Raw genomic sequence first — 27,974 nt, 5'->3', positions numbered from 1 at the left:
TGTGTCACTTTCAGCTTTTGAAACATTACTGCCGTTACACAGCCAAGGGACAGAGTGGGCTTGTAAATGAGCTCTGCTAACAAAAGAACATGAGACTAACTGGGGATGTGGTGCTGCTGCTGGCTGAAAGATGGGTGATATCACTAAAGCCATTTGGAGATATTCCCACTCTTAGAAAATGGAAGTTGTGGACCATGAGACCTAGTCTATTTGATTTCAGCCTTAACATCTTTCAACATACGATAGCATACATTGGGATAAAAAATGAAAGAAAATAGAACAATTTTGTGTATGTTTTACTTATGGCTACATTGACTACAGGTACTTCTGCATCAGTTTAAATCTGGCAGAGATGTTTCTTAGTAGACAACCTCTGAATTAGTGGCTACATCTACCATTCACCTTGCGTCGGTGCATTGCATGTGCTACGGCATGCTGAACTTTTTTATTCATTTATATTGGCTCATTTAATTGAAAAAAAAACCTTAAAAAAAAAAAGGTCTAATACGAATCCTCTTACAGGTGTGGCATTGGAGAAGGAAATGGCAACCCACTCCAGTATTCTTGCCTGGGATATCCCGTGGGCAGTGAGCCACAGTCCGTGGGGTCACAAAAGAGTTGGACACGGTTTAGCAATTAAACACCAACAGCAACATAGATGAGGCATCTGAGGCCGCCTACAAATAGTTACACCAGTAGCGGTTTACAGGGGAAAATAGTCAAAAGCTTAAAGAATTGTAGTAAAAAAGAATATAGTGCGACTGCATGAGAAGATTTGGAAAAGCCCATGCTTTCTTGAGATGATAAAGCTGATTCAGAGAGAATTAATAAGAAAGTGATTAACAAAAAAGTTACAGCTTATTGATTATGGTTAATCAGAAGGCATTTACACACAAAACCAAAACTCATGAACAGCAATTATGAAACTGAGCTTCACAGACTGTGTTTTCAACCATTACACACTCCTGCTTCTCACCCAGGAAAAAATAACATGTCCAAGAAAAAGCCAGAATTCAAAGTATAATGTGGCCACAGCTCCCAATTAAAAAAAAAAGCAAAAAAACCCTCCAGATATACCACTTTGGAAGAGCCAGGATGGGAATGCTAAGGCATAGACCTCTAACCCTGGGTCTGGTTACTGTGATGGGAGCCCATGTTTCAGGATCCTGGAGGGAGTTCATGGAATCTGAAACCTGCTATCAGTATTTCAGAAAGTGAAGAGAACAAGCTTTCATTTATTGATAAATATATAAATATATGTTATCAAGTTTAATTATTTTTGGATGAAATTGCATCATCTCACAGATGATCCAGTACTCTTGATCATGTGGTGATGACAATTGAGGGTTTACTGAACTACACAATGTGGATAAATCCACATATCAAATAAGCTATAGTTTTCAGGACTGATCAAACTTGGACAAATGAACAGTCATGACTAAATTTAATTAAATAACACTGTAAGTATTGTACATGTTACTTATTGTTTCTATTTATTAGTATCACAGCCATGACTGTGACTTAAAATAATTCTATAATGTTATTATTGATCTGTAACAGGCATGTTGTTAAAAATGTTAAATATGAATTTATGCTGAAATAGAAAAATAGTGATAACAAATGGAACAACTTCATTCTTATTCAATAGATTAGGTTATGCCAGTAAACAAAATTTGAAAAAATCTCAATAGTGAGAAGACTCATCTTTAAGGTAAAAAAAAACCAAAAACATACATTTCAGTAATCAACTTTTCTGCTGATTAGAATACATGGTGGATATACCAGGGTGCTGTGTATGCTTAGTTCTTCTGTAAAACTGTTTAAAAATATAGACTCTTCTAGTTTTTTCCCATCTAATTATAGTTATAAACTGAGATTGAGAGAATTCATGAAGTATTCATAGTTAGTACCGCATTTTTATTTTATTACTACTGTAATCTACAGTATATCCCACTCTTGTTTTTTCAGTTGTCCTGTTACATTTCTCATTAATACTGGCTAGGAGTTTATCTTTGTAAAACGGTGTCAAAAATATAAAGAAAATGTTTGAAATTATTGCTGCTAATTTACACAGCAAAATGGGGCTATTAATTCGGGGCTAAATGGGGCTAAAAATTAGGGCTATTCTTGTTTTGTGTTTAGCTTCATAACTTTATTTTTTCTTTTAAAATCCTTGAAATATCACTATTTTGCAAATTTTGATTTGATTTAGAGGTTTTCATTATTGTTTTATACTATCAAGCCCTGGTTAAGAATTTACATTTTGTGTTTTATAAAGTACCTAATAAATGTGTAACACTTGAAAAATAGTATTCATTATGGTGAAAATATTATTTTGAAGTGTACCTTTTTGATGAATTAAAACCTTGTTATTTTTTTTATTTAGTTTATTTTATGGTTAATGAAGATTTCTAGATGTATGGTGAATGCCCCAATGAAACTCACTTTTATCTCAGTAATTGCTTAATTTCAGAAGTTTACACATTATGCTAATGAACCACACGTATTCAGGCTGGCTGGTTTGTATCTGATCTTACCATCCACTAAGGTTACATAAGCCTGGATTGTCAACAGGGGGAAACAGATATGTGCTTGTGGTACCCGCTGTGTTTAGCATCTAACAAAACCTCTAAATGTAAGATCATTCCCTACGAAACTGCAGATTTTGGAACGAAAAAGTTGTAGCAGATAAAGGATTCAAAAACCAAACCAGTAAATTCAATAGGATAATCTCCTCATGCTGAGAATTACACATAATGTTAGTTCCTTAACATTGGAAAGGGTATTGTCTTGGAAAAATGTGGCTATTATGGAAAAAATATTGGGTTGGATTAAATGAAGCTGAAAGTAGAGTGGACTTCTAATGGTGAAAATTGTTCAGCAACTCAGTAATGTCTTCTCTAAAAGAAAAATTACAGCCTGTTAAGTTTTGTGAGAACTGGAAAAACTCGTAGAAGAAGTTATTCTACTTTATACAATCTTCCAAGATGATAAAAGCCAGTATTTTAGAGGAACTAAAAGATCTTTATAGAAAAATAAACAATGAATCAAGAATTAAAAACACTTGACTTCTAAACCATAATATTGATGCCATTTTAAAATGCCAGTCCATGAAAAATCTATTTTCACCTGCACTGTATTGTTTGACTGTTTTTGTTGTTTGTTTTTAAAAACTCCTCTGTCTCTAGACATCCTAATTTCTATAGGCATTCTTTAACATAGAATTCTGTGACATTATAAAATTTTTGCTTAATGTCAGTAAAAAGTTGACCTACTGATGTTCCTTGAAGGATTTCCTTGGATATAGGCAAGTAAACAGGGCCAAATGTGTGGATCAGAGCATGAAGTCAAAGCTTTTCAAAGTAGTTTTATGAGAAAGTATGTATTTTATTTTATCTTACATTGGTCAGTGTGTCTCCCACCCAGGATGGAATCTGTAGCAGAGTTCTTTACAAATTCTCAATTGTGTAGCAAGTATACTGGGACTTCATCCTCATATGTTCAGTATGGTCTACTTTTTACATTTTTCCAAGATAGCAATTTAGTTGCCAATGTGAATTTAGGAACACTAGGATTCTTTGAAAAATAATTAAATTACAATATGGGTATACTTTCTTGCAGAATCATTAATTTAGGCATGCATTTTTCATTACATATATCATATATGCGTAGTTGTTTTGAGCAGCTATCCCTTTTCGACAGAAAGCGGCATTTCTCTTAGTCAGGAGATGCAAAGCATAGGCTTGGTCTTCATTTTAGTTATCTTTCCAGCTTGTCCTCCATACTCTGAGCTTATTTTGTCAAGAGGCCATTTGTCCTCAATATGCTGGCCATTATCTTCTCTCCTTAGCAGTGTGCCAGTTCTAGGGACTCCTAGACTTGCCCTGTGACTGATTCATTGTCCAGTTTGTAGATCCCAAGAGCTTTCTCAGTTAACTACAAAGAGCCTCTTGTTCCTGCCCCAGTTGTTTATTGCTGTTTCTCTTTAGCACTACTTTGCTGTAATCTACAGTGAGAAATGTCTTGAACTTGTTTAATGACTTCCTAACTGGTGCACTGACCACTAATCTCCAAATAATTCCTCCTTTCTGGTGGCTTTACACACACACACACACACACACACATTTATATTTATGTTTACATGTCCATTAACCTCCCAAGTTTGTGATTTCAAAGTTTAATAACTAGCTCTCTAGCAATGATATGAGAAATAAAAGCTATTTCCTTTCCCAAGAAACAAAGACAGATCTTTTCTGTATGTTATTTTGTTTCCCCCTTCAAAATTCCGTGCTTTTCTTCAGAAGACTTAGGTCAAAAATTATTGAGACCACTCATGCAAGGATCATTTTCAATAAACTTTGATTTACTGTGGGCTAAGAGCCACTGGGGGATGGAAATAGTAGTAAAAGGTAATTATTCAAAAGTGATTGTTTGCTTTGGTATTACTTGTTAGTTGGTTATTTAGGCATAATTTATGTATTTTCTGATAGTAGATGAGAGAAAAGTAAAAAAAAATAAAAAAACACATGTAAGCATCGCAGGATGTTAGTGCCTCTTCTTTGGTTGTACTGAGGATGTTAGAACAGCCACATTCAAAACCACTTCATCACCGGACTTAGAAGAAGAACCAAGAAGAAGGTAACGACAACCTTCTCAATAACTCAATTCTACTGCTCAGTGTTCCTGGTAGTTCTTACTTGTTCAGTATAAAAACAGGTGGAGGACTTACTGCATCTCACAGGAAAAATAACCATCATGATGTAGCACATCGGGAATGGATTAGGGTACTAGTGGTCCAGAAAAAACTCGTATGTTTCTTTTCATTGATGTGTTAATTTCATTAACTACCATAACTATACATTTCTTGTGGAAATATGTACAAGTCTGGTCATAATCTATTGAAGTGATAATATGTATTTTTGAACGTTCATTCAGATGGATGGATGATTTCATAGAGATTAGGAGTGCTTTCATTACATGTCCTATGTTCCTATATTTTTGGTGCTTTTTCAATATAGTAGGGCTTTCAAAGCTGGCCCCTAGTCAAGTTCCTGCCTGCCAGCAGTGTTCCATTGGAAATGAGAAGGAAATAATGGGAAGCTGGGGGAATATGGGAAGCAGGAGTATCTGGTGAAGAATGAGCTTGCCTTGAAGATATAATAGAACATGTCAAAGCCTGTTTGTTCTAGAAGTGCTATTAAAACCAATGACGTTGAAGATGAAAGGACCTGGCCTCATAGGGAGTTAGAGGCTGTGAGCAACCAAGCAGATAGTTTGCCTCATTAGCTAAAATTTGTTGGACTTTGTTTCTCTTAATGCTTTAGATACCCACAAGAGGATGGAAGGTGGGGTCTATGGCATTGCATAGGTTGAAAGTTACTGGACTGTACTTTTCACTTAACGTGACATGGTACCCTTCCCTCTGTGTGATGTCCTGACCCCGCCCTCCATCGTTTTGGGTACTGAAGCATGGATACTTCAGTGTGGTGGTAACTGTCTTCTTGATTTTTGAAATCAAAATAGTGAATGTTCCCAAATATTAGGACTTTGGGATGCATTCTTTATCTGAAAGCTGAAATGCACAAGGCCTGAGCGACAGCCACATTCAAATGCACGAATAAGTGTGCTCTTTGTTATCACTTGTCTTAGCTTGGTCCCTCTGTCTTAGCCTCCATCAAACAATCACTTCAGTATCATCCTTTCGGGTAATGAGAATTTCCGATCTCACACCAACCTGGGATTAGCACTGAACAAAATTGCCTTTCCAATGTGTGTCTCTCCAACCTATGCATACTGTGAGGGGAACCACACAAGCATGCAGAATGAAGGCTCAGTCTGCTGAGACAGAGGGTGGAAAGCATTGGTCTTTCATCTTACTGGCTAGATAAGAACCACTGGAGAGCTTGTTATCAGTCTGCATCTCTTGAAGTTCTGATTCAGGACCCAGGAATCTGTAGTTTCAAAAGCTCGCCAAGTGTTTCTGGTGCAGAACCAGGTAAAGAAACCACCGTAACCTGCATGGAGGTCCCTCATTCTCCCCCAGTCTTTGCCACACACTGTTTTGAAAGCTGTGACTTAAAAGGCTTCAAACAAGTACCATCTCAGACAAGTTAAGGACCTTCAGCTTCCGCCAGAGCACACTCCCACTGTTGTCCATCTCTGTCAGTCTGAGGGGCCCCTCAGAAGCTTGACTTCTGTAATGAATGGGTTTCCAAATTCAGCACAGCACAGGCCCAGTGAAGAATTCTAGGGTAGCACATTTCTCGTGCGCCCACTGGATGGTAGGCACTGTTCTCCATGTCCGGGTTACAGTGAACAAGAGCTGACAGCTTCTCACAGGTTATTGTTCTTATATAGCTTATAGTCCAGTGGGAAGAACCAGGGAAGAAACAGACATGCAAATTAATCAGCTAGATTATTCCTGAGAGTAATAAGTACTATGAAGAAAGTAAAACAAGTTAATGGAAAGAAGAATGCTTTTGGAAAGACGTATACTGACAAATAGCTGAGACTTACTGGATGGAAAAGGGTCAGCCTGTGGGTGTACAAGAAAGAAACGTGGCCTATTTGAGACAGAGAAGACTGGCATCTACTGAATAAGAAAAGCAATAGGATGGAGACCAAATAGATATAAAAATGATTTTGGAAAAAAAAAGATACATAGTTTTCACTTAAACTGATCTGAGAGATCCTTAAACCTTAGTCAAAATATCTCAATTATTCGGGTATATTTTATTTGAGCTACTGTTTTCTTTCATTGGGCTTTGCATATTTTTTATGATTGTATATGCAAGTTGCTTTTCTTTGCTGAAGATTATCATAAGTGGCCCTTACTGTAAAAGCATGGTTTGAATTGCGTGGCTGGTGTAAGGTAAAGTCAGTGATAATGTGGCCATCCTACTAGTAACTGAATTTCAGGCTATCTTGTTTCCCATGCCAACTTTACAGCAGTTGCTCCCTGCTGTTTTATTTCATCAAGCCAAGATCCAGTAATTGTGCTGATCTTGTATTGATAAATCATTGAGATTCTCTCTTATCACAAAGTTATTGTAAGCTAAAAAGAAGAGCTTACTTTCTAGTTTTTATAAAATTGTATTCACAATGATGTAACTCTGTACTCCAATGAAAGAAAAGTTGTCCTTAATGTCTATATCATCTAGAACCCATGTATTTATAAAATTGTGTGATTCTGGTTGCCAGATTATGCTGCAATTCTATGTCAGTAATTCAAAGCTCATGGTCCACAACCTGAATTAGTGTCTTGGTATTTGTCATTGACAGAACGATATAAAAAATAATGATCCATGAATTTCCAGCCATGGCCAGGAATTGAAATGGAGGAATGCAAAGGGAAAGAGAGGATAGGAGGGGAGGGAAAAGTGAAGAAGATGCTCCAGAATGCTTTTCATTCTTCCTTCCTCCTTTACCCCAAGCACCAGAATCCCATTCTTTCTCGTACCTTGATATTTTTGATACAACTATTTTGAAATGCCACTTTGATCTCACAGTTTTCAAGTTCATATCAGGAGCTCTTCTAATTCCATTACATTATTGATGCCTTTAATTCTCACAAGAGCCAAGTAAGTTAAAGTACCAATATCATCCCACTTTTATACATGAATACATTGAGGCTCAGAGAAGTTGAGTAACTTACCCAGAATCTCTCAGAATTGAAGGCTGAGGGTCTTTTACATAGCAAAAATGGGAATGTATATGACATTTTCATTCATCCATTGTTTTACAGTATTTTTTTAAATCAATGAATTCCTTTGATTCATTCTTCCTTCTGTCAACTTTCATCAGATAAAGGGATAAAGTTTAAGACATTTCAGCTTGTTTTCGACTGCAGCATAGAATGTGTTAAGATAGCAAGCATCCTTTGACCTCTTGATTTCCTATTCACCGATACGTTCATCCTGTGAACCTCTTAGCATGAAAGAAATAGCCAAATCATGTTCATCATTCAAGCATAAAATTGTCTTAAAATATTAAATATATATATACACATATGTAAACCCTATAAAATGTCAAAGATATTGTAACATGATGGTTGACAGCAAAAACTTTGAATTAGACAAATCTGAATTGAAACTCTGTATCATTCATTTTTAACAGTGATCTTGCCCAGCCACATAACCATAATGGAGATAATATTTTTCAGAGATTTGAAAGTAACAGATGAAATAGCAAGTACTGAATAAGTGGTTTTTAAAATGAGAGGCTACGTAGCTTTTAAGAGTTTTTGTTTGAAAGAGAAGGTGAGAAAGTTAAGAAATTGCAATTCCCAGCAATTTTTTTATACTGTTTTACAGGATTTCATTTCAAAATTTGAAAAAAGTTTGACATCTGATACTACAGTTCATCTTATAAAAATGCTCATTTATGATATCAATTTAAATTTAATTGTTTTTTTTTCTCAGTGGTACCTAAAATAATGATGTGTTTTATAACTGAGGACATTTTAGAGTCAATTAAATACAATTTTTATAATGCATATCAACATTTCCCTTTCTTCAGGCGGCAATAACATGTAATAGATACATATTTAGGTATCAGTATATAGGTTATGCCAAATTGTTTGACTCTCTTTGACTCATCTGCAAAAGGAAAACCTATTCCATGACACTGTTGTATTAAATTACAAAATGTGTGTAAAACTCTCAGCATAGTGTCTGGTGCAGAATTGTTAAACACACAACAATAATAGCTATTATTATTATTATTATTGTTATTTTTCTATTTAATCTGTGAAGTGGTAGAGACCTGGACGCAAAAGCGAGGTTTGCCACAGATTAACTTTGGAAATTCTGTCTTACTTTCCTGTTTTGCAAAAGAATGTTGTGGCTAAGATGACCTCTGAATTCCTTCTGGCTCTAAAATTTTGTAATTTTATTATCTAATTCAGAATTGGAACATAATATAACCATAAAATGAAATTTCTTTGTTTCTTTCAGTTTGTGGGGACATCCATGGACAATTCTTTGACTTGATGAAACTCTTTGAAGTGGGGGGATCTCCTGCCAACACTCGCTACCTCTTCTTAGGGGACTATGTTGACAGAGGGTACTTCAGTATCGAAGTAAGTCTGCATGATTCCGTTTAGCTGCTCAGTAATGAATTAACACTAGTTTAGCAAAATAAAAGTGGTGAATATTATTGTGTTAAATAAATCCCTAGTATTTAACAATAAATTTTAATACATATACTTTGGGAAATGTTATATATTCCTATTTTTCATTGATTCCCATATGCTTTTTATTGCATGGAAATGTCAAGGAATTGACTAATAGGAAGATTTTGCCTTTTGTACTTTTGACAGATTTGCAACTTTGCAAAAATTGCATTGTATTTTGTATTAGATAATTCTGTCTCCTGTTGAGAGAAACAATCAAAGTCGATTAAATAAACAGATTTGTGTGGTTATATCTTGTGAGGCGCTAAGTTATTTTTGTAAATTGATAGTCGAGTGTCTGTCTGTCTGCATTTGTGTGTGAGTATGTGTGAGTACACTTACAGATGCTGTGTTCTGTCTTGTATGGAACCTGTCATCTAACTAGGGTTATTTGTCAAAATCATTCATTAAAACAAAACAGATAACCTTTGAGTAGAGGTTCTTCCTCAGCCTCCCAACTGCTTCTGTTTCAGGTAAGTAGAAGTTACATTCAAAATAAAGGCAAGGGTCTTGTTTTATTCATACCTTTGTTCTTCTTTCTGGTGCTTAATGTGGTGTCTCATACATAGAAATGGCTTATAAATACTTATTAAAAGAAATAATTATAAATAAGAATAAGTTTTAAAGAGCTCATGCTATAGCAGATGACATTCTATGTACTCTTGGAAATAATACTTTAAAAAGGAAAACAATTACTCTTAAGTAAAGAGAGAAATCAAATTTACTGAAGACCCACACCAATGTAATACATTCATAGTAATCATTTATAAAAGAAATTCTAGGTTTTTAAATTTTCATCATAATATTTTATTATAGGAATATTTAATGTTTAGAAACATCACTCTTAGACAGCTTTTACTTTTAAACTGTTATACTAACTTTTGAAGGGGGTGGTATTCCAATTCAGTTCACCTCCAGTCATTGACCATATGTATGTGTGTCTGTAGTATGTATATGTATAAAATATAATATATATATATACACATATAGCCATCAGTATATTAATCACATTTAAAGATCACATGTTTCTTAATTATTCATGCTGGTAAGGGAGGGAGGGTTGTATAAGTTCAAAAAAATGGAAATGCATTTAGGTATTTCTACCATTTAGTAAGCAAGTTTTATCAAGAACATAAAATATATATGCACGGTAATTGGGAGAATTTAAAGAAATATACATCCTTGCTCTCTAAAAGGCTAAATCAATACAGGAAAATATAACTATAAAAAGCTCTATAGAATCAGAAGTCTAAAACAGATAGTCATCCAGGATTCAATTGTTATTTGAACTGGTTATTAAAATCTTGGGATAAAAGGGGTACAGAAAATAATTACCACTGGAATATAGAAATTTGGGAGAGTTTTGAGAGCACGTATGGCTGGGGTAAGAAACAAAGAACAAATAAGATTTAGCTCAGAGGAAAACTGAAGTGAGAAAAGCACAGAAGAAGAAATTAAAAAACCTTGTAAAACCTCATTCATCGGCTAACTTCACCAGCATAGCAGAGAAGTGTGATGGAGTACAAATTTTGTAAGACCTTTGTATCACTTTAGGGCCAGTATCTGCCAAGAGTAAAGAAAAAAATAATGGCGATTTTGAACAGAAATTTATTTCTCTCTCAAGTAAAAACCCATAGATGGGTGGACCATGGCTGGTGTGACTCAGCCTGGCCCCAGGGCCCAGACTCTCTGCCTTACTGATCTGATGAGTGTGACCTCCTTCCAAAGTCAACCTCATGACCCAAGAGGTTGGGTCACACCAGGTTTGGCCCTCATGTTCTCACATTACATGCAGCTCAAAGGAAAAGAAGAAAGAAAGAGTATGCCCTCTCATTTGAGGACATTTTCCAGAAGGGCCATAGTTATTTCCTGTGGGCCAGAGTTTGTTGACATGGCTAAATGTGATTTCCATGTGTAGACAGATTTGAGAAAGACTGCAGTAGACAGAAAACAGCAATGGGAGGTAAAGAGTTTCTGTTACTTCCCTTAAATTAAGGTTATGTGGAATCTAAGTAAATATTTTTAAAAATTATTTTAGTAACTCAAGTTGACATTATTCATTTGACATTTATATGTTCCTATGAAAGGTTCTGAGAATAAACACAATCGGTATACTTTATATTTTCTTTGAATCTCATCTTCTAAGCAAAGAATGGCGAAGACTCTTCTGTAGGGACTGATTCTTTTTATCAAATGATAGAGTGTTGTGTTAGAATTTTTTCTCTTAACCTTACCAGTCTACTTACCTCTTGAAACTTCATAAACTCTCTCTAATTAGAGCTTTTTTAGAACTGTTTCTTTAAAGTAAAGAAGTTGAGAAGCAGTAATCACTAACTGGTTCCTCAGTAGATTTTAATTTTAGTCTACAATTAATCTAGATACTTGAACCATGATAGTTTATATAATATACATTAGTATCTTCTGTAATTTACGCAAAGAATAAAAATCTGAAAACAAATGTTGGGGAAATACCAAATGTGAGTATAAGAGGACATTTAAAAGTTCTGAGATGCATGTACCATAGTTCCCATCTTAAAAAACAGCTCTTTAATTAAACTTTAGAAGTCTGAGAGTACAGCCTCGGGGACTTGCCACATGCACACAAAATCACAGAAATTGATGGCCTCATAAGTAAAAATGATCCATTTTGATTAGACTATGATCTTTGAGGGGTTTGAGATGGCTCAGTGATATCATCCTATTTAAAACAGAACAGTCATTTATATAAAATGTACTTACTGAAGATACTGTGAGGTTTTTTATTGTGGATTAAGGAACCTGACATTGTTTGCAAGTTAGAAATGGTATTGTTTGCCTAGTATAAATGATCTCATTTATTCTTCATAGCTCTGCAAGGAGCTTGTGAATGTCTTCCTTTCCAGCCTGCAGAAACCAAGGCTCAGAGAGGCTCGCACACAGTAAATGGCAGTGCCAAGATTGAAAGTCTGTGCTCTTTCCAATATCCCATGCCTTGGCCATATATTCACAAAATGAGCCACAAAGAGACGTACACATAGGTGATGCGGACACTTTTACATACTGTTTTATTAATTTACAGGTGTGCAAACATGCACGCATAGTCCACTCCCTCACCAATATAATCTAAAGGGCAATCCTGTTGGTTTAAGACAAATCCTAAAATGAGAGCTCAGTTTTCCAGAGTGTAGTATCTCCTCACAGACGTCCTGATTCATCTTAATAATTCAGAGTTCCACTGCAAGTCTTCTCCTTCGGCTATTCTCTGGACAAAGAAGAGCACTTAAGTTTAATTTTTACCAAATTAGCTTTGAAGAGTAGGTTCAGATTTCATATAGTCTCAGCTGGGCAGTATTTACAGGCACTGGGTAATGTGTTCTGGGCAGTACATGAAGCTCATTTTATGAACTCCCTCCTCGCTCTCTCCTCCACTCTTCTTCTGCCAAAATTAGAAATTGTTCCCCACAAAGTGAGCCCAAATAAAACAAGCAAGCTTTTGAGTAATGATAAGAGAGGTGATTTTGCCTGGGAGTCATAATTTGTCTCACACAGAATACCATCCTCTTTCTGATGATGGCACTATGCTGTCTAATCTCTGTGTCTATGTGTGTGTGTGTGTATACACACATATAAGCTTATATATGTAGGTTCATGGCTGAGTGTGTTTCTCTGAGAATGCAGGGAAAACTCAGAATCGGAAGAAGAGGCGCACACAGCTGTTTCCTTCTATTCACTTCATCGGGTTCCCTTTCTAGCCATTCTGCACTGCAAGACATTGCCTTGAGCTCCTCCCATGGTACCAATGACTAGATCTCAGCCCAGGCCTCAGACTCCTTTAAGTAGGAAGAATTGTATTTACTAGCTGTGAACCCATAGCCTAGGATGGACCATGGCAGGTCAGGCAATGTTCCGTGCTTCTGCCTGGGAATAACAAGCTAACAGTACAGCAGGTGATGTGAGGTGAGAGTGAGGCCGCAGACATGAGGAGGAAGCTGCTGGGCTGTCTCCTTGAATCCGATGGCCTTTATGGTACATCGCTAGTCCCAGCGCTGCTTCTCTATGTGCTTGTCAGACCAGGCAAATGATGGCTGAGAGGAGCAGCATGTGACATTTCAGAAATCTGGGTCTTTTCCCAGCCAATACACATCCCTCACTTGATCGTCCTGTGACTGAGAGACAGCATTTTTGATTGGAATGTTTCATAGCATGTATAGTTATTTTAGGAAGCTGCTTGATACATTCTGAAGCATATATATACACACATATATGTTTACTTTCTTGCTTCTTCCTTTACATCCTTCTTGACTCCCCTGTACAAGTGTTTAAGAATAAATCACAAAGTAAATCATTGCACTGCTGTAGTCGAGCCAATTAAACTAATGAAGAAAATTATATCCTTCGTGCTGCTTCACTGACGAAGATAGATACATAAGAAAAAGCTACGTCTATGATAATAATTTATAAAAAGATTAGAGAATGCTCAATCTTTTGTATTGATAAAACTAAGCTCATTTTAAATTGTAAATTGAAAGTGAAGTCTCTCAGTCATGTCTGACTCTTTGCAACCCCATGGACTACCAGGCTCCTGCGTCCTTGGGATTTTCCAGGCAAGAGTACTGGAGTGGGCTGCCATTTCCTTCTCCAGGGAATCTTCCCAGCCCAGGGATCAAACCCTGGTCTCCTGTATTGTAGTCAGATGCTTTACCATCTCAGCCACCAAGGAAGTCCAAGTTAAATTGTAAATATCTGTTTAATTACTTAGATTGGAAAAAATAGTCAAAGTCTTGTTGAAAGTGATTAGTGCAACTGATTTACATATCACCATGCAAAAAAAAAAAGCCAATTGAACTTGCCTCTGTTTCTACCTTACTCAGTAAATCCAATGAAAATTTTATTCAGACTAGCCATCTGATATCACATGAACCAAAAAAAACAGCTATTTAACTAATTTTTATTTCATTGTTTATTAATTGTGATAATGTTTGACATGGGGTTTCTTTCTTTCTTTTTTTTGTTTTCTTTTAAAGAATATCAAGTTGCAATTTTAAGTTCTTTAGATCTCCAGAATGTTAGAACTTTAGATGACAAAATAGTTGCAAGCAAGACAGAGTTGTGCTTGGCGGCTCTGTCCCACCAGATGTTGCGGGCGAAGGCTGGCGGGCCTCCACTCTCCAATCCACCCTTGCCCTGTCATTTACCATGCCACTTATTCCATATTGGCTGCATTTGTGGTTTTGTTCAGTGTTTGGGAAGATATTTTATTCTTGCCACAGGGGAGTGGGAAATAAAATGTGAAAAGAGGACTCTTATTTTTAGGGTCCTCTGAGCCAAGAATTTGGAAATTGAGTTTTCTTTAGTGTTTTCTTTCCTCCTTCCCTCCTCCTCCCTCCCTTCCTCTCTCTCTCTGTCATCTCTCTTTTTTCTCCCCCATTCTCTCTCTGCTCCCTCTCCTTTCTGGCTGTCTTCCTTCGCATTTATAGGAAAGGAGTTACTGTTTCCTAAATTTCTACTACATGCAGGGAGCTTTACATCCATTACATAATAAGGGGTATGAAATGTGTATTGAATCGTTCAAAAGGTAAATAGATATGATAAGGAAACCATAGAACCTTTGAGGTTTCAGTTATGAAAGAGCTGCAGTAATTAAGACTAGAGGTGATAAAGCCATGAGCTGATGTCAAAACATGATCTTTAACAGATGGCAGAGAAAGAGTATGCTTGCTCTAGAATGTGATGCCTCTGGCAGTGTCTGAGTGGGGTTAAACTGCAGTTTAGATTTTTATTGGAGAGATTATAGGTTTGCTTTAAAATAAATTGTTATAGGCAAAACTAATCTAAAGAGTTCAGAACTGTGGTGATGTTTTCCGAAGGATACTAGAGGGGGCACAAGGGAGCCATCTGGACGCTGAAATGTGACTGAATCTGGGTGGTGGTTTCATGGGAATATGCATATGGGAAAATTCATTGACCAGTGCATTTAAGATATGTACATTTCACTGGATATAAACTATGCTTTAGTGAAAGCGAAAAGCAAAATCTTTTTAAAAAGTAACTACAGTATAGCCAAAGCACATAGTCTTTCTCACAGTATATGCCTTAAATACAATTTCAACAAGTGAATATGATTTTTTTTTCGGTTTGTTTTTATTAGTTGGAGGCTAATTACTTTACAATATTGTAGTGGTTTTTGCCATACATTGACATGAATCAGCCATGGATTTACATGTGTTCCCCATCCCATCCCTCTGGGTCATCCCGTGCACCAGCCCCGAGCACTTGAATATGATTTTTAAAAGATTTCACATACCAGTTCCTATTCCAAATCAAGCATCCAATGTTAGCAATCTATTTGGAAAAAATATATACATATATAATTTATAATTTAGTTTATATTTTTAATTTATAATTTAAAATTACACTACTTATACATAATATAGAAACAAAATATACATATGATACAATCATATAAATTTAAAATCAGAATGACTCTCACATTGACATTAATAACAGTGTATATCTTCTCTGAAATCTGAGACAAGCTTGATAATACACTTTCCTTTTGCTAGAACATTGTAAGTGCGCCCTCTAAACCTGATACATAAGAGAGACTCATTGAGCCACCTACCACCCACTGAGATAATAGGGGATTTTTATACTTATCAAAAGATTGTAATCCTTCCATTTGGCCAATTGGTCAACTTCTCAGAAATAGTAATATCATCTTTCACATGAACTTTAGGTAATAATTATAAGCACAAACTAGTCATTGTAAAATTATTTAATGTAATATATATATTTAAAATTTGATGTTATCTCATCATTTTGGTTTATTCAATTATAATTACATAGTTGGGGACAATATCTGGCTTGAACAACTCAATAAGGCTAGTTTCTTTAAAACTAGGGCTGTATATTCAAACATTTACTTCCATTGACTTAATAAATAATCATATGGGCTGACAGAAATGATGATTGTTCATAGGTAGCACCACAGATGAATTGCCAGTAGCTTGTCCCTCATTCCAACCATGTGTTAGAAAGCTCATTATTAAAGTGTAAATATTGCTTTATTTGGGGCTTTAGATTTTAGTAACTAGAATCAGACTTGTCTCAATATTCTTCTGGTTCTTTAGCTTCACTTTCAGAATAAAGTTCATGAGAATAAAAAAGCACACTTGTTCTCAGAGTGATTTTCTCTTCCTTGTGGATTTTTGATGAATGCTATTTGGGGATAATGAAATTGATGTTAATACTTGAGTATTCCAGTTATCTTAATTCACCCTTCTGGAAGACAGTGTCAGTGTAGGTTGATTCCAAGCCTCATTTTTATACAAACTGCAATATACAACTAATTATTTTGTGAGTTATAAGGTATCTGAAAAGTTTCTCCTAGCTGTCAACAGCATATGTAGTGAGATTCCTTGGCCTTCATTTTGATTACAATTATATATAAAACGAAAAGCTCAAGGCTTTAAATACCAAAAGCACTGAAATAAGAGACAAGATAATGGGAGAGAAGACTAGTGAAGGAGAGAAGAGCATAACAGAAAATAGAGACACAATCCAGGTTAGCCTGAGCTTGTCAGTGTTTGCTTCCAAATTTTGTCAGGCCTTTCCTTGCTGATTCTTCCATTTCTATTCAAAATAATTAGCTTTACAAAGAGAAGTGGCTTTATTTTATTTATTAACTGTTCATCCCATTTCTTCTCATACTTTTACACTAGGATATTTTCATTTTTAATATATTTTCATTTCGGTTTTATCCAATAGACTGCATGTAGTCCATTGTTTGTGTGTGTTGTCTAGATCCCCAATGCAATGTTTATATTTTAGTATAGATGAACATTTGGAGAAGGAAATGGCAACCCACTGCAGTATTCTTGCCTGGAGCATCCCATGGACAGAGGAGCCTGGCAGGCTATAGTCCATGGGTTTGCAAAAGATTTGGATACAACTGAGCAACTGAGCACACATAAATGAATCTGGCTTGGTACCGAAGTAATGTTGTCTGTTTGATTTTCAGTATCTTCCTTTAAAAAGACATAGTCTTTTGGAGACTTTTGGCCATACTAGCACATTTTGTTCATGTCTTCCTGGTATGTGAGCCAAAGTATGTGTAACTATAATGGAAAATATTTATTTTTATATTATTCTTTTTTTTCTCAGTGTGTGCTGTATTTGTGGGCTTTGAAAATTCTTTACCCCAAAACACTGTTTTTACTTCGTGGAAATCATGAATGTAGACATCTAACAGAGTATTTCACATTTAAACAAGAATGTAAGTATACTTCTGGTTTTTTTTTTAACATCGTGTATGCTAAATAGTCATTTTAATCCATACAGAGTTTTACATTATGATCCACTGCTTAAAAGTAAAAAGCTCAAAAAATGAGACCGTATCATTTCATATTACTTTCTGAGCATGGCGAGTTAAGAGAATTAAGAATTTCTTTTAAAATTATAAGTTCTTTATAAGTGATATAAAATTTGAATTAATATTTGATGTGATTTAGCCTAAGGTTTATAAAAGGCACATGAACCAGAGATCAAATTGTCAGCATTTGTTGGATCATAGAAAAAGCAAGGGGTTTCCAGAAAATCATCTAAGCCAAAGCTTTTGGCTGTGTGGATCACAACAGACTGTGGAAAATTCTTAAACAGATGGGAATACCAGATCACCTTACCTGCTTCCTGAGAAATCTGTATGCAGGTCAGGAAGCAACAGTTAGAACTGGACATAGAACAACTGACTGGTTCCAAATTGGTAAAGGAGTATATCAAGACTGTATATTGTCATCCTGCTTATTTAACTTATATGCAGAGTATATCATGTGAAATGCTGGGCTGCATGAATCACAAGCTGGAATCAAGACTGCCAGGAGAAACATCAACAATCTCAGATATGCAGATGACACCACCCTTATGGCAGAAAGCAAAGAGGCACTAAAGAGCCTCTTGATGAGGGTGAAAGAGGAAAGTTAAAGAGCTGGCTTAAAACTCAGCATTCAAAAAATGAAGATAATGGCATCTAGTCCCATCACTTGATGGCAAATGGAAGGGGGGAAAGTAGAAGCAGTGACAGATTTTATTTTCTTAGTCTCCAAAATCACTGCAGATGATGACTGCAGCTATGAAATTGAAAGATGCTTGCTGCTAGAAAGAAAAGTTGTGACAAACCTAGACAGCAGATTAAAAGATGCTTGTTCCTAGGCAGAAAAACTGTGAAAAACCTAGACTGCATATTGAAAAGCAGAGACATCACTTGGATGACAAAGGTCCATATGGTAAAAGCTATGTTTTTCTAGTAGTCATGTATGGATATGAGTTGGACCATAAAGAAAGCTGAGTGCTAAAGAATTGATGCTTTTGAACTGCGGTGTTGGAGAAGACCCTTGAGAGTCCCTTGGACAGCAAGGAGATTGAACCAGTCAGTCCTAAAGGAAATCAATCCTGAATATTCATTGGAAGGACTGATGCTGAAGCTGAAACTCCAATACTTTGGCCACCTGATGCAAAGAGCCAACTCATTGGAAAAGTCCTGATGCTGGGAAAAATTGAAGGCAGGAGGAGAAGGGGGTGACAGAGATGAGATGGTTGGATGGCATCACCAACTCAATGGTCCTGAGTTTAAGCAAACTCCAGGACAGGGAAGCCTGGCATGCTGCAATCCATGGGGTTGCAAAGAGTTGGACATGACTTACCAACTTAACAACAACAAGCCTAAGCAACAAGCAAGTAAGTTATTTTTTGAAGTAGTCAGAATACTGCTGTTTAGGATAATCCTAATTTTCAATCTCAAATCACTCAATAAAATCAAATGGAGGACAGATTTAACCTTGTGCTTCTCTTTCTGGACACAAAGGATTTACCAGCCTCAAGTGGATTTTACAGAATTAAAGACAACTTCTTCTTATAGAGATAAACACTAGGGGTGAGGAGTACCTCATATAAATGTCATTTTCCTCTCTCTTAATTTTCCTCATTGTCTTTGGAAACTTAAATTTCTCTCTGTCATTCATTTAATCCTATTTCAATGGAACACAAAACTTCTCTAAAACATTAGCTATAAGTTAATAAAGGAAAAGCAATGTGCAGTGATTTAGAAGCAACATTAGAAACTTTCTTGCTGTCTGCTTTCTATAAGAAGGATCAGGAGAATCATCCAGTTTTGTATCTTCTTCCATTGGTCTCCTAGTTTTTGTGTTCTGTTTTGTTTTTAGTATACATTTGTAGGTAAATGGGACTTCCCTGGTGGTTCACATGGTAAGGAATCTGCCTGCAATGCAGGAGATCCGGGTTCAATTCCTGGGTTAGGAAGATCCCCTGGAGAAGGGGATGGCTACCCACTCCAGTGTTCTTGCCTGGAGAATTCCATGGACAGAGGAGCCTGGCAGGCTACAGTCCATGGGATCACATGGAGTGGACATGACTGAGCAACTAATACTGTAGATAAATAGCAGAAATGTATGTATGCAAAAGTTCTCTCCTCCATTATAGAAAAAATTACTAAAAGTGGTCAAATATGGATGAACCACAAAAGTAAAGAACAGTAGACATAAACGTTAATAATATATCTTTAAAAAATCTTTAATCACATTTGAAACTTTGCATGTGTAGTTATATGCTAATGTGATTCCAGCAAGAAAACAAAAAAATTAATTTTTATGAACCAATTCTACTTCTGAAATCATAAGAGTAAGTAATTCATTTTTGATAATGTTTTAAAGGTAAAATAAAGTATTCAGAACGCGTATATGATGCCTGCATGGATGCCTTTGATTGCCTGCCCCTGGCTGCCCTGATGAACCAGCAGTTCCTGTGTGTACATGGCGGTTTGTCTCCAGAGATAAACACTTTAGATGATATCAGAAAAGTAAGTTCTGTTATTCTCCAGGTCTAGCCATTTTTTGTCCTTCAGTAATAAATGCATGACATTAATTTCCCTGCCTTTAACAATAACTTTATCCTTTTGAATTAAAATGATCTAAAGTAGTCATGAATGTCTTCTTTATATTCACTTTTTATCTAGAAAGAAGGATATATTTATACTTTAAAACCTCAAGGTTAATTTTGCCATGTGACATGACATTAGAAATGTAAAATATTTGATCACTAAAAAGATATACATATATGCCTTTTCATTTCCCTTTGACTTGTTTCAAACAACCCCCATTATATATTCATGATATATTACAGTTAAAAGACATTGTTTTTGTCTTGGGGAAATATCACAACAGGACTTTTAAAATGTGTCCATATTATTATTCTTTTAAAAAATCTACTTTTACAGCTTAAACTTTTAAAGTAACAATCTAACAAAGATGATGATGCTATTCTATTGATTTTATTGAGTGGCGAGGTGAAAAGCGGTTCATTTTTTACAAGAGATATTTTTCTACTTAATTTAACACTAGCTATTAGTGTTGTTTTAGCCAGCAAAAAAGATGAGTTAGGTTGAGTGTGGAAATACCTCTTTCATGAGAAAATATAGCATAGGATATTTTTATTTAGTGGAAGAGACATCTTTTATTTCTTTGATTATGCTCAGTATCCTTTTAAAATGTCGTTGCTTTTTAAAGGAAAGCGATATTTAGGTAAGTAAAACATTTGAATTCTACCTGAATACTCTATCATTAAAGTTCAGGTCTTCAAATGTAAAAAATAAGATTGTATTTGCTTTCCTGTTAAAAAGGAAATGATGGGTTTTATTTTTAAAATTAAACAAAAGTACATTAAATAAGCCTTCCCTGTGTGCTTGTGTCCTTTTTTGTAAGATGCCATTGCACATCTGCTTCTGGTGTTCTGTAACACGCAAAGGATTGGTATTTGCTTTACATTTAAAGTTCTATGGAGACAGGACACCGACATGTAGTCATTGAGTTCAAGGACAGTGTGGTTCACTTTATGCATGAATGAAACCAATTTATCCTGCAATCTGATGGACTCCTGAAATCAGTAACTACACTTCTTATCACAAATTATGTAATATTTTTAAAATATCCTTTGCTAACCTTAGGACTTGTGTTTCTAGCATGTTTCAGATATTATGTTCAGTTCTCTTATTATCATTATGCTTTAGACTTTGCTGTAGAGTGATTTTTGCTTTGCATTTCCCATATGTCAGTTAGCGTTTCTACCACACTTATTTTATTCAATTAATTTCATAGTTGTTTAACTGTAGATGATATTAATTTTAGAATGCATTTTATAACTTTTCCAGAGTAAATTCTGTACTCTGGTTGCTTTACCAAAGCTCTGGCTGGGAATCCACTTTTGTCAGAAAGTTTCTCCTCCTTTATGGCTCTAGCCCTAATAATAAATTCTTGTTTCTTAGAAAGAAATTCTGTATTTTTATGGACAAGCATTCTTTTTCTTGTATGAATTGTTCCAAAGCATAAATTATTTAAGTCTCTTAAACAAGTCTAAGTTTGCAGTGAATATTTTATGGATAGCAAAATGGTTGAAATATAGAGGGTATTGTCTTATTGAAGGTTTTCATTGGGTGTTGAAAATGTGAAATATTGCTTCGTACTTTTTGGATATTAGTAAAAAAAAAAAATGCTATGTAGCAAGATCACTATTTACATTACCTTGTATGTCTCAGAAAAAGAATCTCATGGGCTGTCAGACTTATATATTCCCCTGTCCCATGGGTTTTTTTTTTTTTTAATATTATAGTATCAAGTATGCAGAATTTTGGTTCTTAATGAGTTTTCATAGCTGAGTTATGCTTTTCTTTGAGAGACTCTGTAGTATCTGCTAACTTCACCCCAAATCCTTTCATTGCAGTTAAATCAGGATAAACTATGGGAAAGTGACAGTGTTGTAAAATTGTTGGTGAAATGTCATTTCCAGTTATTATAGTGCTCATAGCTTCTAAATGCACCATTTTAAATTGAAATATGGCTTTGCTAAAGATGTATAGCTAGAAAACTGGGAAATTGATTTCATATGAGGACTTCAGGTAAAGCTAGGAAAATTAGGACTGTGGACTGAAAAACGACCTGCTAAATTGGGGCTTATTTTACTGCTTATTGTTAGGATTGGTATGTAAGGTAACTCTAATCAGCTTGGTTTTAATTAGAAACTTAACCCCTAATGAGTGAATACCCAAAATGTCATACAGCAAGTACTTACCCTCAAAATGAAAGCTGTCTGTTCTCAAAATTATATTGTTAAATATAAACACCATAAGTTGTTCCCTATCCTGATTTCTAAATCACATTTCAATGAGAGGCAGTAACAAAAATTTCCCAAAAAATCAAATAAAAGCTTCTCAAGAAATGAAACACAGGTAGAACCTCAGTTGGTAATAACTAAAACACTTGGCTAGATTTTTTTAAAAAATAAGGAGAGAAAGACAAAGAGGAAATCAGGAGAAAGGAAAAACAGCATGGGAATTAAAGAAGCAAGAGGGAGGTATAAGGTGAAATGAAGGCAGATAATAAATGAGCCTCAGAAAGAAGAAGGAAGGAAAATGGGAGAAAGAGGTGAGGAGTAGAAGAATGGGGAGGAAAGACCTAAGAACAGGAGAGAGGTTGGGGAGTTCACTCTGCACAGTGACTGGGAAGCAAAGACAGTTTCTTCTATTTTCTAAGTTCCAACTTTCCAAAGATTAGTATTTTGCTCTCTGTCTTCTATTTTTCTTAGTTAGACCGATTCAAAGAACCACCTGCTTATGGACCTATGTGTGATATCCTGTGGTCAGACCCGCTGGAGGATTTTGGAAACGAGAAGACTCAGGAACATTTCACTCACAACACAGTCAGGGGATGTTCATACTTCTACAGGTGAGGTCGGAGAGCTCCACCTCCTGGAGCATGTGGCGTTCATAACTGTTGTCACTGATCAGTCCTTGTATTTGATTTCTTTGTTATGTGTGTAACTTTTCTAGGAAACAAATATAAATGAAGGTTCGCTTTGAAAGCCTTGTTCAACTAGATTCTTAGCCCTGAAAAATAAAAATATAAATAAATAAATTGATAGATAAATAAATGGATGTATCGATACAGACATATAGATACACTATCCGTGAAGAATAGAAAAGGCATAAAAGAGGCAAGTAGTTTCATGATGTCAAGGCAGCTGAAGAAGGTAGTAGGGTTTAGCAGAAAGTTGGTTCTGTTTCAAGAACCATAGGGAAAAAAATCCAGTGCAGCCTTGATTTTTTTTTTCATTCAATTATGTAATCACTTAAAAATGTTTTTACCAGTTTTCATATCTTAAATCAGAAAAACAATTTTAAATTGGTTAACTAAATTATTTTCAAGTTATTCTTAAATTTTCTTAAGTTCATCAGACTTCCTGAATAATTATAATTAAAATTAGCAGCAACCCAGTATATAAGTACCACCGTAAATTTATTTTTAGCACTTGACAAGCCATATTGACAAAATTTTTATAGTAATGTTTCTGTTTGCAAATGCATGGAGATTTCCCCATACCCGTAACATTTCAGAAAGAAGTCAGCAACTCAGTTGGGATTCTTGCATGCCCTCATGATCATCCTGATATCTTATCTTACCTCAACTTTAGCCTACTGCATTTTATTACCCGCAGTTTCACTAGGTTCCCTTATCAGACATACAGTTTGATATGAAAGTGGCCAGAGTGAAAATGCAAAAGAGATTATGGAGTTGAGAATTTAAGTTCTAGAATACAGTGTGGTTTTTTGGTTTTGTTTTGTTTTTCTCTTAACTGAAAAATCATACCCAATAGTCACTGAAGTTTACACTCAATTCCTGCCCTGGCAGCTAAGCTAATGATCAGACTAGAAGAACTCTGTGAACTGCATCCAGCTGCATCTTTCATCTCTTGAGTAAGCAGATATCCTCCTGCATAATACTGATCAGAGTTTGTTCGGGAATGTTTTGTTCCATACATTGTTTCCTTGATGGGACAAAAAAGTTTCCTTTTGCTTATCTGTTGATGTGATTGAGAAATTAAAGTTTGTGAACAGAAAGTATCACTCAAAGAATAGTCTTTGTTTTAAATATCAAGAGGTTTATTCCAAGCCTGTTTACCAGAAAGTTTGCAGTTCATTTCTAAGTTTTGGAAACTTTGGCTAAAATAAAGGCATGGTATAGTATTTCTGAAAAGCCTGAAGATTTCTTTTCAGTAATTAGTTAATTGGGGAGTAATCTTTTATTAAAGACTTCTAACTTTTAGTGAAAAGTTGTTTTGTTGAAACACAACTGTATTTGCCAAGTGTTCAATTTTTCAGATCTAGTGTTAAATCATTAATTATACCAAGAGTGTTTAAATTACCTACTTGATACCACTGAGTTGCGCTTCAATAATACAATATCAAACAAAATATAAACCTCTGGATTTTGATATTAACACATATAGTATTAATCTTTCTTTAATTCATAGTATAACCTTCTATTAGCTGAGTTAGCTGTTCAAATATGTCATCTTCTAAATAAAGTCCTGTACTGAACTTGTAAAAGTTATGATATTTTTGTTTTGTGACTGTAGACTTAGATGTGTTTACATCAGAGATAAAGTCCATCAACTAGATAATTAGAGGATTATGTCTGCTTTCACAACAATTGTTAAACTCATCTCATTAGAGGTTATTAAGAGATGGTGATCTTAAGGCAGCCATGACAAATGCTGCCTGTCAAAATCCACAGCCTGTGTCCTCTGACTAATGGTAAAGCAGTGTGGATTATGTCTTTTCTGAAGAAGAGGAAAATGGTTCACGCATTCCTCTAGAACTTTTGGATTCTTTTGTCTTTCATGCCATCTTGAAGGTGTCAAGGCATCTTCTATGGCCATGGTTTATAAAGCTGGTCTAGAGCAGGTACAAAGGAACAAGAAAATTGGTAGAAGAACAATAAAAACAGGTAGAGTTATGGGCAGTTATTACCTGTTTGAGTTATTGGCAGTTACTTGCATCCACAGCTCCCAGTTTTATTTCACATGTATCTGTAGTTTGTGTATTTAATTTGCTCTGCCACTCTGTCCATGATCTAATGGATTATCTGGGCAATGGTTTAAATAAAATGAAGTTGCACGGACAAATGCATCTAGAAGGATTTGCTGATGCTGCTCATGAGTTATAGAAGACAGTGCATGGACAGAGGAAGGCCTCTCTTTTTGCTCCAGTGCTACTGTTACCTTTCAACCTTAGACCAAAGTTTGCACGTTAGATTGTAAAGATTCGTGAAGATCATGACAAATCAGAGGTCAAAATCTCATCTTCATTAGAGCAAATGAAACTGTTGGCCAGACTTGGTGCTTTGGGCTGTTGGCCTTGGATGTGTCCTGTGAGCTTTGTGTTCTAGATTTAGCTTGCTCCAAGGATTAAGTTTAACTGACCATTCTCACATTCCTCTAAGCACTGAGATTTGAAAAACATCTTGAGGGCCACATAAAATGTGTTTTTGAAGCTGCAAATGGCAGCTCACTCCAATCTCTGCTGGTTTCTTAATCACAGATCAGCAGCCTTTCTTCTGTTCCCAAGCTGCCCACTGCTCTTTTGCAATTGGCACTCTTGTCCGCCCTTTCCACCTTGAAAGCCTGTGGTTCCTCCTTTTTCACAGATCCTGATTGCCCTCCAACTTATCAGGCAGATCCCTGTCTCTTCCACTGCATCTTTCTTTGTCTTCCTCCTGTTCTTGACAGTTTTTTCTTCACACTTTACCCAAGAACCTCATCTGTGTCCTTAGCTTCACCGTAAACTATGAACTCCGGTTAGATTACCAGATCTGTGCCTGGTCCATTTATCTCTTTATCTTTCCTGAGCTTGAATTCTCTATTTCTAGTTTTCTGCTGGAATTTTTCATCTTAGATGTTCCTTTGTCACCTTCTCTTGAACTCACCTGAAGAGGTTTATTATTTACCTTTCCACTGGGGATTTCTCCTGGTTTTTCTATTAGCGGTTTATTTTCCCAGTTATACAGAGTAGCAAATATTTTTTCTTTTTCTTCTTGCATTGAAATCACCACTAACCAGTCATCATATCTTAATGGCCCTCTCTTTAAAATATAACCAGCATCTAGACCATCCTGCCTTCCCTCCTTCCCACTCTGAGTTCAAGACCATTTTTAGTCTGTTGAAATCATACCTGCTTTCACAGCATCCTTCCCCTCCCTTCACCTCAATTCAGCTATTCCAGATTCACAGGTATCCTTTGGAGAATTCATTCACTCATTCAATTATTTAACAAATATTAGCTGAACACGTACTATATATGCCTTCTGTGAGGTTTTATAGATGCTCGAAGTCCCTGCCTTTGAGGGAATGACAGTCTAGTGGCTGAGACCAAAAAAAAAAAAAAAAAGACAAATAAATTGCGAAGTGAGTAGTTCTGTGATAAATGTGGAAGTTATCTCTCTTTCACACACACACACACACACACACACAAACAAGGATGAATGGTGTTTAAGAGACTCCTCATGGTGGAAATATTGTTAGACCTGAGCTTTAAAGGATGAGTAGGCTATATCCAACCAGAATCAGTGGTGAATGCTCTTGCAGGCGGGGAAAGTGGTGAAAAATATGAGGAAAATAATGCTCTGGAAATTCTAGAAAGATGACTACCCAAATGGTCTCACTGGACTTCCAGTCCCAAATTACAGGTAGCTGCTTTGGTATACACTAAAGCTGGACCCTCATAACTAAGCTATTCTACTCCTGTTTTTATATCAACTAGAAACGCTTACACATGTGTGCCAGAAGACATATACAAGAGTGTTCATAGCAGCAGTATTCAATAGCCAAGAAATGGAAACAAATGTCTATTTAGTAGAATGAATAATAAATTGTAGAATATTTATACAGCTAAATTCAGCAAATGAGAATGAGTTAACCAAAACTGCACAGAACAACATGGATGAGTGTCACAAGTATAATGATGAGCTGAAGAAACCAGGTACTAAAGGGGGTGTACTTGGTGATTTCATTGAAATAGGAGTTCAGCATTAGAGAAAGCAGATCCATAACATTAAAAACCAGGATGGTAGTTACCCTTAGTGAGGAGGTAATGGTGTCTCAAAGAAGATGTGAAAAGTTGCTGGGGTTCAGGTAATGTTCTCTGTCTTGATATGAATGCTAGTAGCAAGGTTGTCCAGTTGTAACTGTCTGATTTGTGCAGTTTTGTGTGTCAATTTGTCATCTTCTCATTTGTGCAGTTTTCTGTTAAGATGTTGTACTTCAATAAAAAGTTTGCCTTAAAATTCACTCACTGCTTCTGAGGCACCTGGCAGCCAGGAGCAAGTAAGGGCTTAGGCTCTAGTGAAGTTCTGGTAGGAAGAGTTGGAACCCTACCAGACTTGATCCTTAGCAGGCAAAATGAAATTAGTTAGAACACCCTTGGGCAGAGAGTGGAGCACAGCACGTCCTAGGAAAAGATAGTTTTGACATCATCCAGGCAGCACCAGGACATCCCGGGGCTAATAATCCGTTGGCAGGTCCCAAGGAGCAGAGAGGGAGCTGGGCAGGGGAGTGAGCCCTCCATCCTACGGGGCTGAGAGCAACTGAGGCACCAAGGAGGTGAGTGGAAGCTTTCTCTTGTCCACTGGCGAGGGATTGCAGGCTGACTGCCTCTGCTCTGCTGAGGCCAATGAGGGAGAGAAACCTTTTGCATCGCTCACTTATGTAACCGCCCATGTTGAGGCTACTACAACAATTGCATATGAGCATCAGTAAGCTGACAAATTGCTGCTGAGCATTTAGGATATGAAGACAAATAAAAGTGTCTGTCTCTTAAGGCATTCATTCACTGTTACTGGAGAGCAGATGTAGAAACATAAATTACACTACAGCATGACAGGTGATATATTAGATTCATATGTTATGGGAACGTGGTGGATGCAAC

The 27,974-nt window shown here is 36.1% G+C and overlaps 1 protein-coding gene across 2 annotated transcripts in view; it reads left to right on the top strand.

The window, feature by feature from the left end:
* Nucleotides 1-27,974, top strand: part of PPP3CA (protein phosphatase 3 catalytic subunit alpha) — a 312,091-nt gene that overhangs the window by 228,795 nt on the left and 55,322 nt on the right. For both annotated transcript variants that reach the window (XM_043438523.1, XM_043438522.1), the window contains exons 3-6: nucleotides 8,955-9,079; nucleotides 17,315-17,426; nucleotides 19,876-20,021; nucleotides 22,799-22,938. In XM_043438523.1, coding sequence (XP_043294458.1) covers nucleotides 8,955-9,079; nucleotides 17,315-17,426; nucleotides 19,876-20,021; nucleotides 22,799-22,938 — 523 coding nt within the window. The remainder of the gene's footprint in view (nucleotides 1-8,954; nucleotides 9,080-17,314; nucleotides 17,427-19,875; nucleotides 20,022-22,798; nucleotides 22,939-27,974) is intronic.

Source organism: Cervus canadensis, chromosome 19 (genome assembly GCF_019320065.1).
Source record: "Cervus canadensis isolate Bull #8, Minnesota chromosome 19, ASM1932006v1, whole genome shotgun sequence".
NCBI lineage: Eukaryota > Metazoa > Chordata > Mammalia > Artiodactyla > Cervidae > Cervus > Cervus canadensis.
The sequence above is the reverse complement of the archived record's forward strand: the minus strand, read 5'-3'. Positions and strand labels throughout refer to the sequence as shown.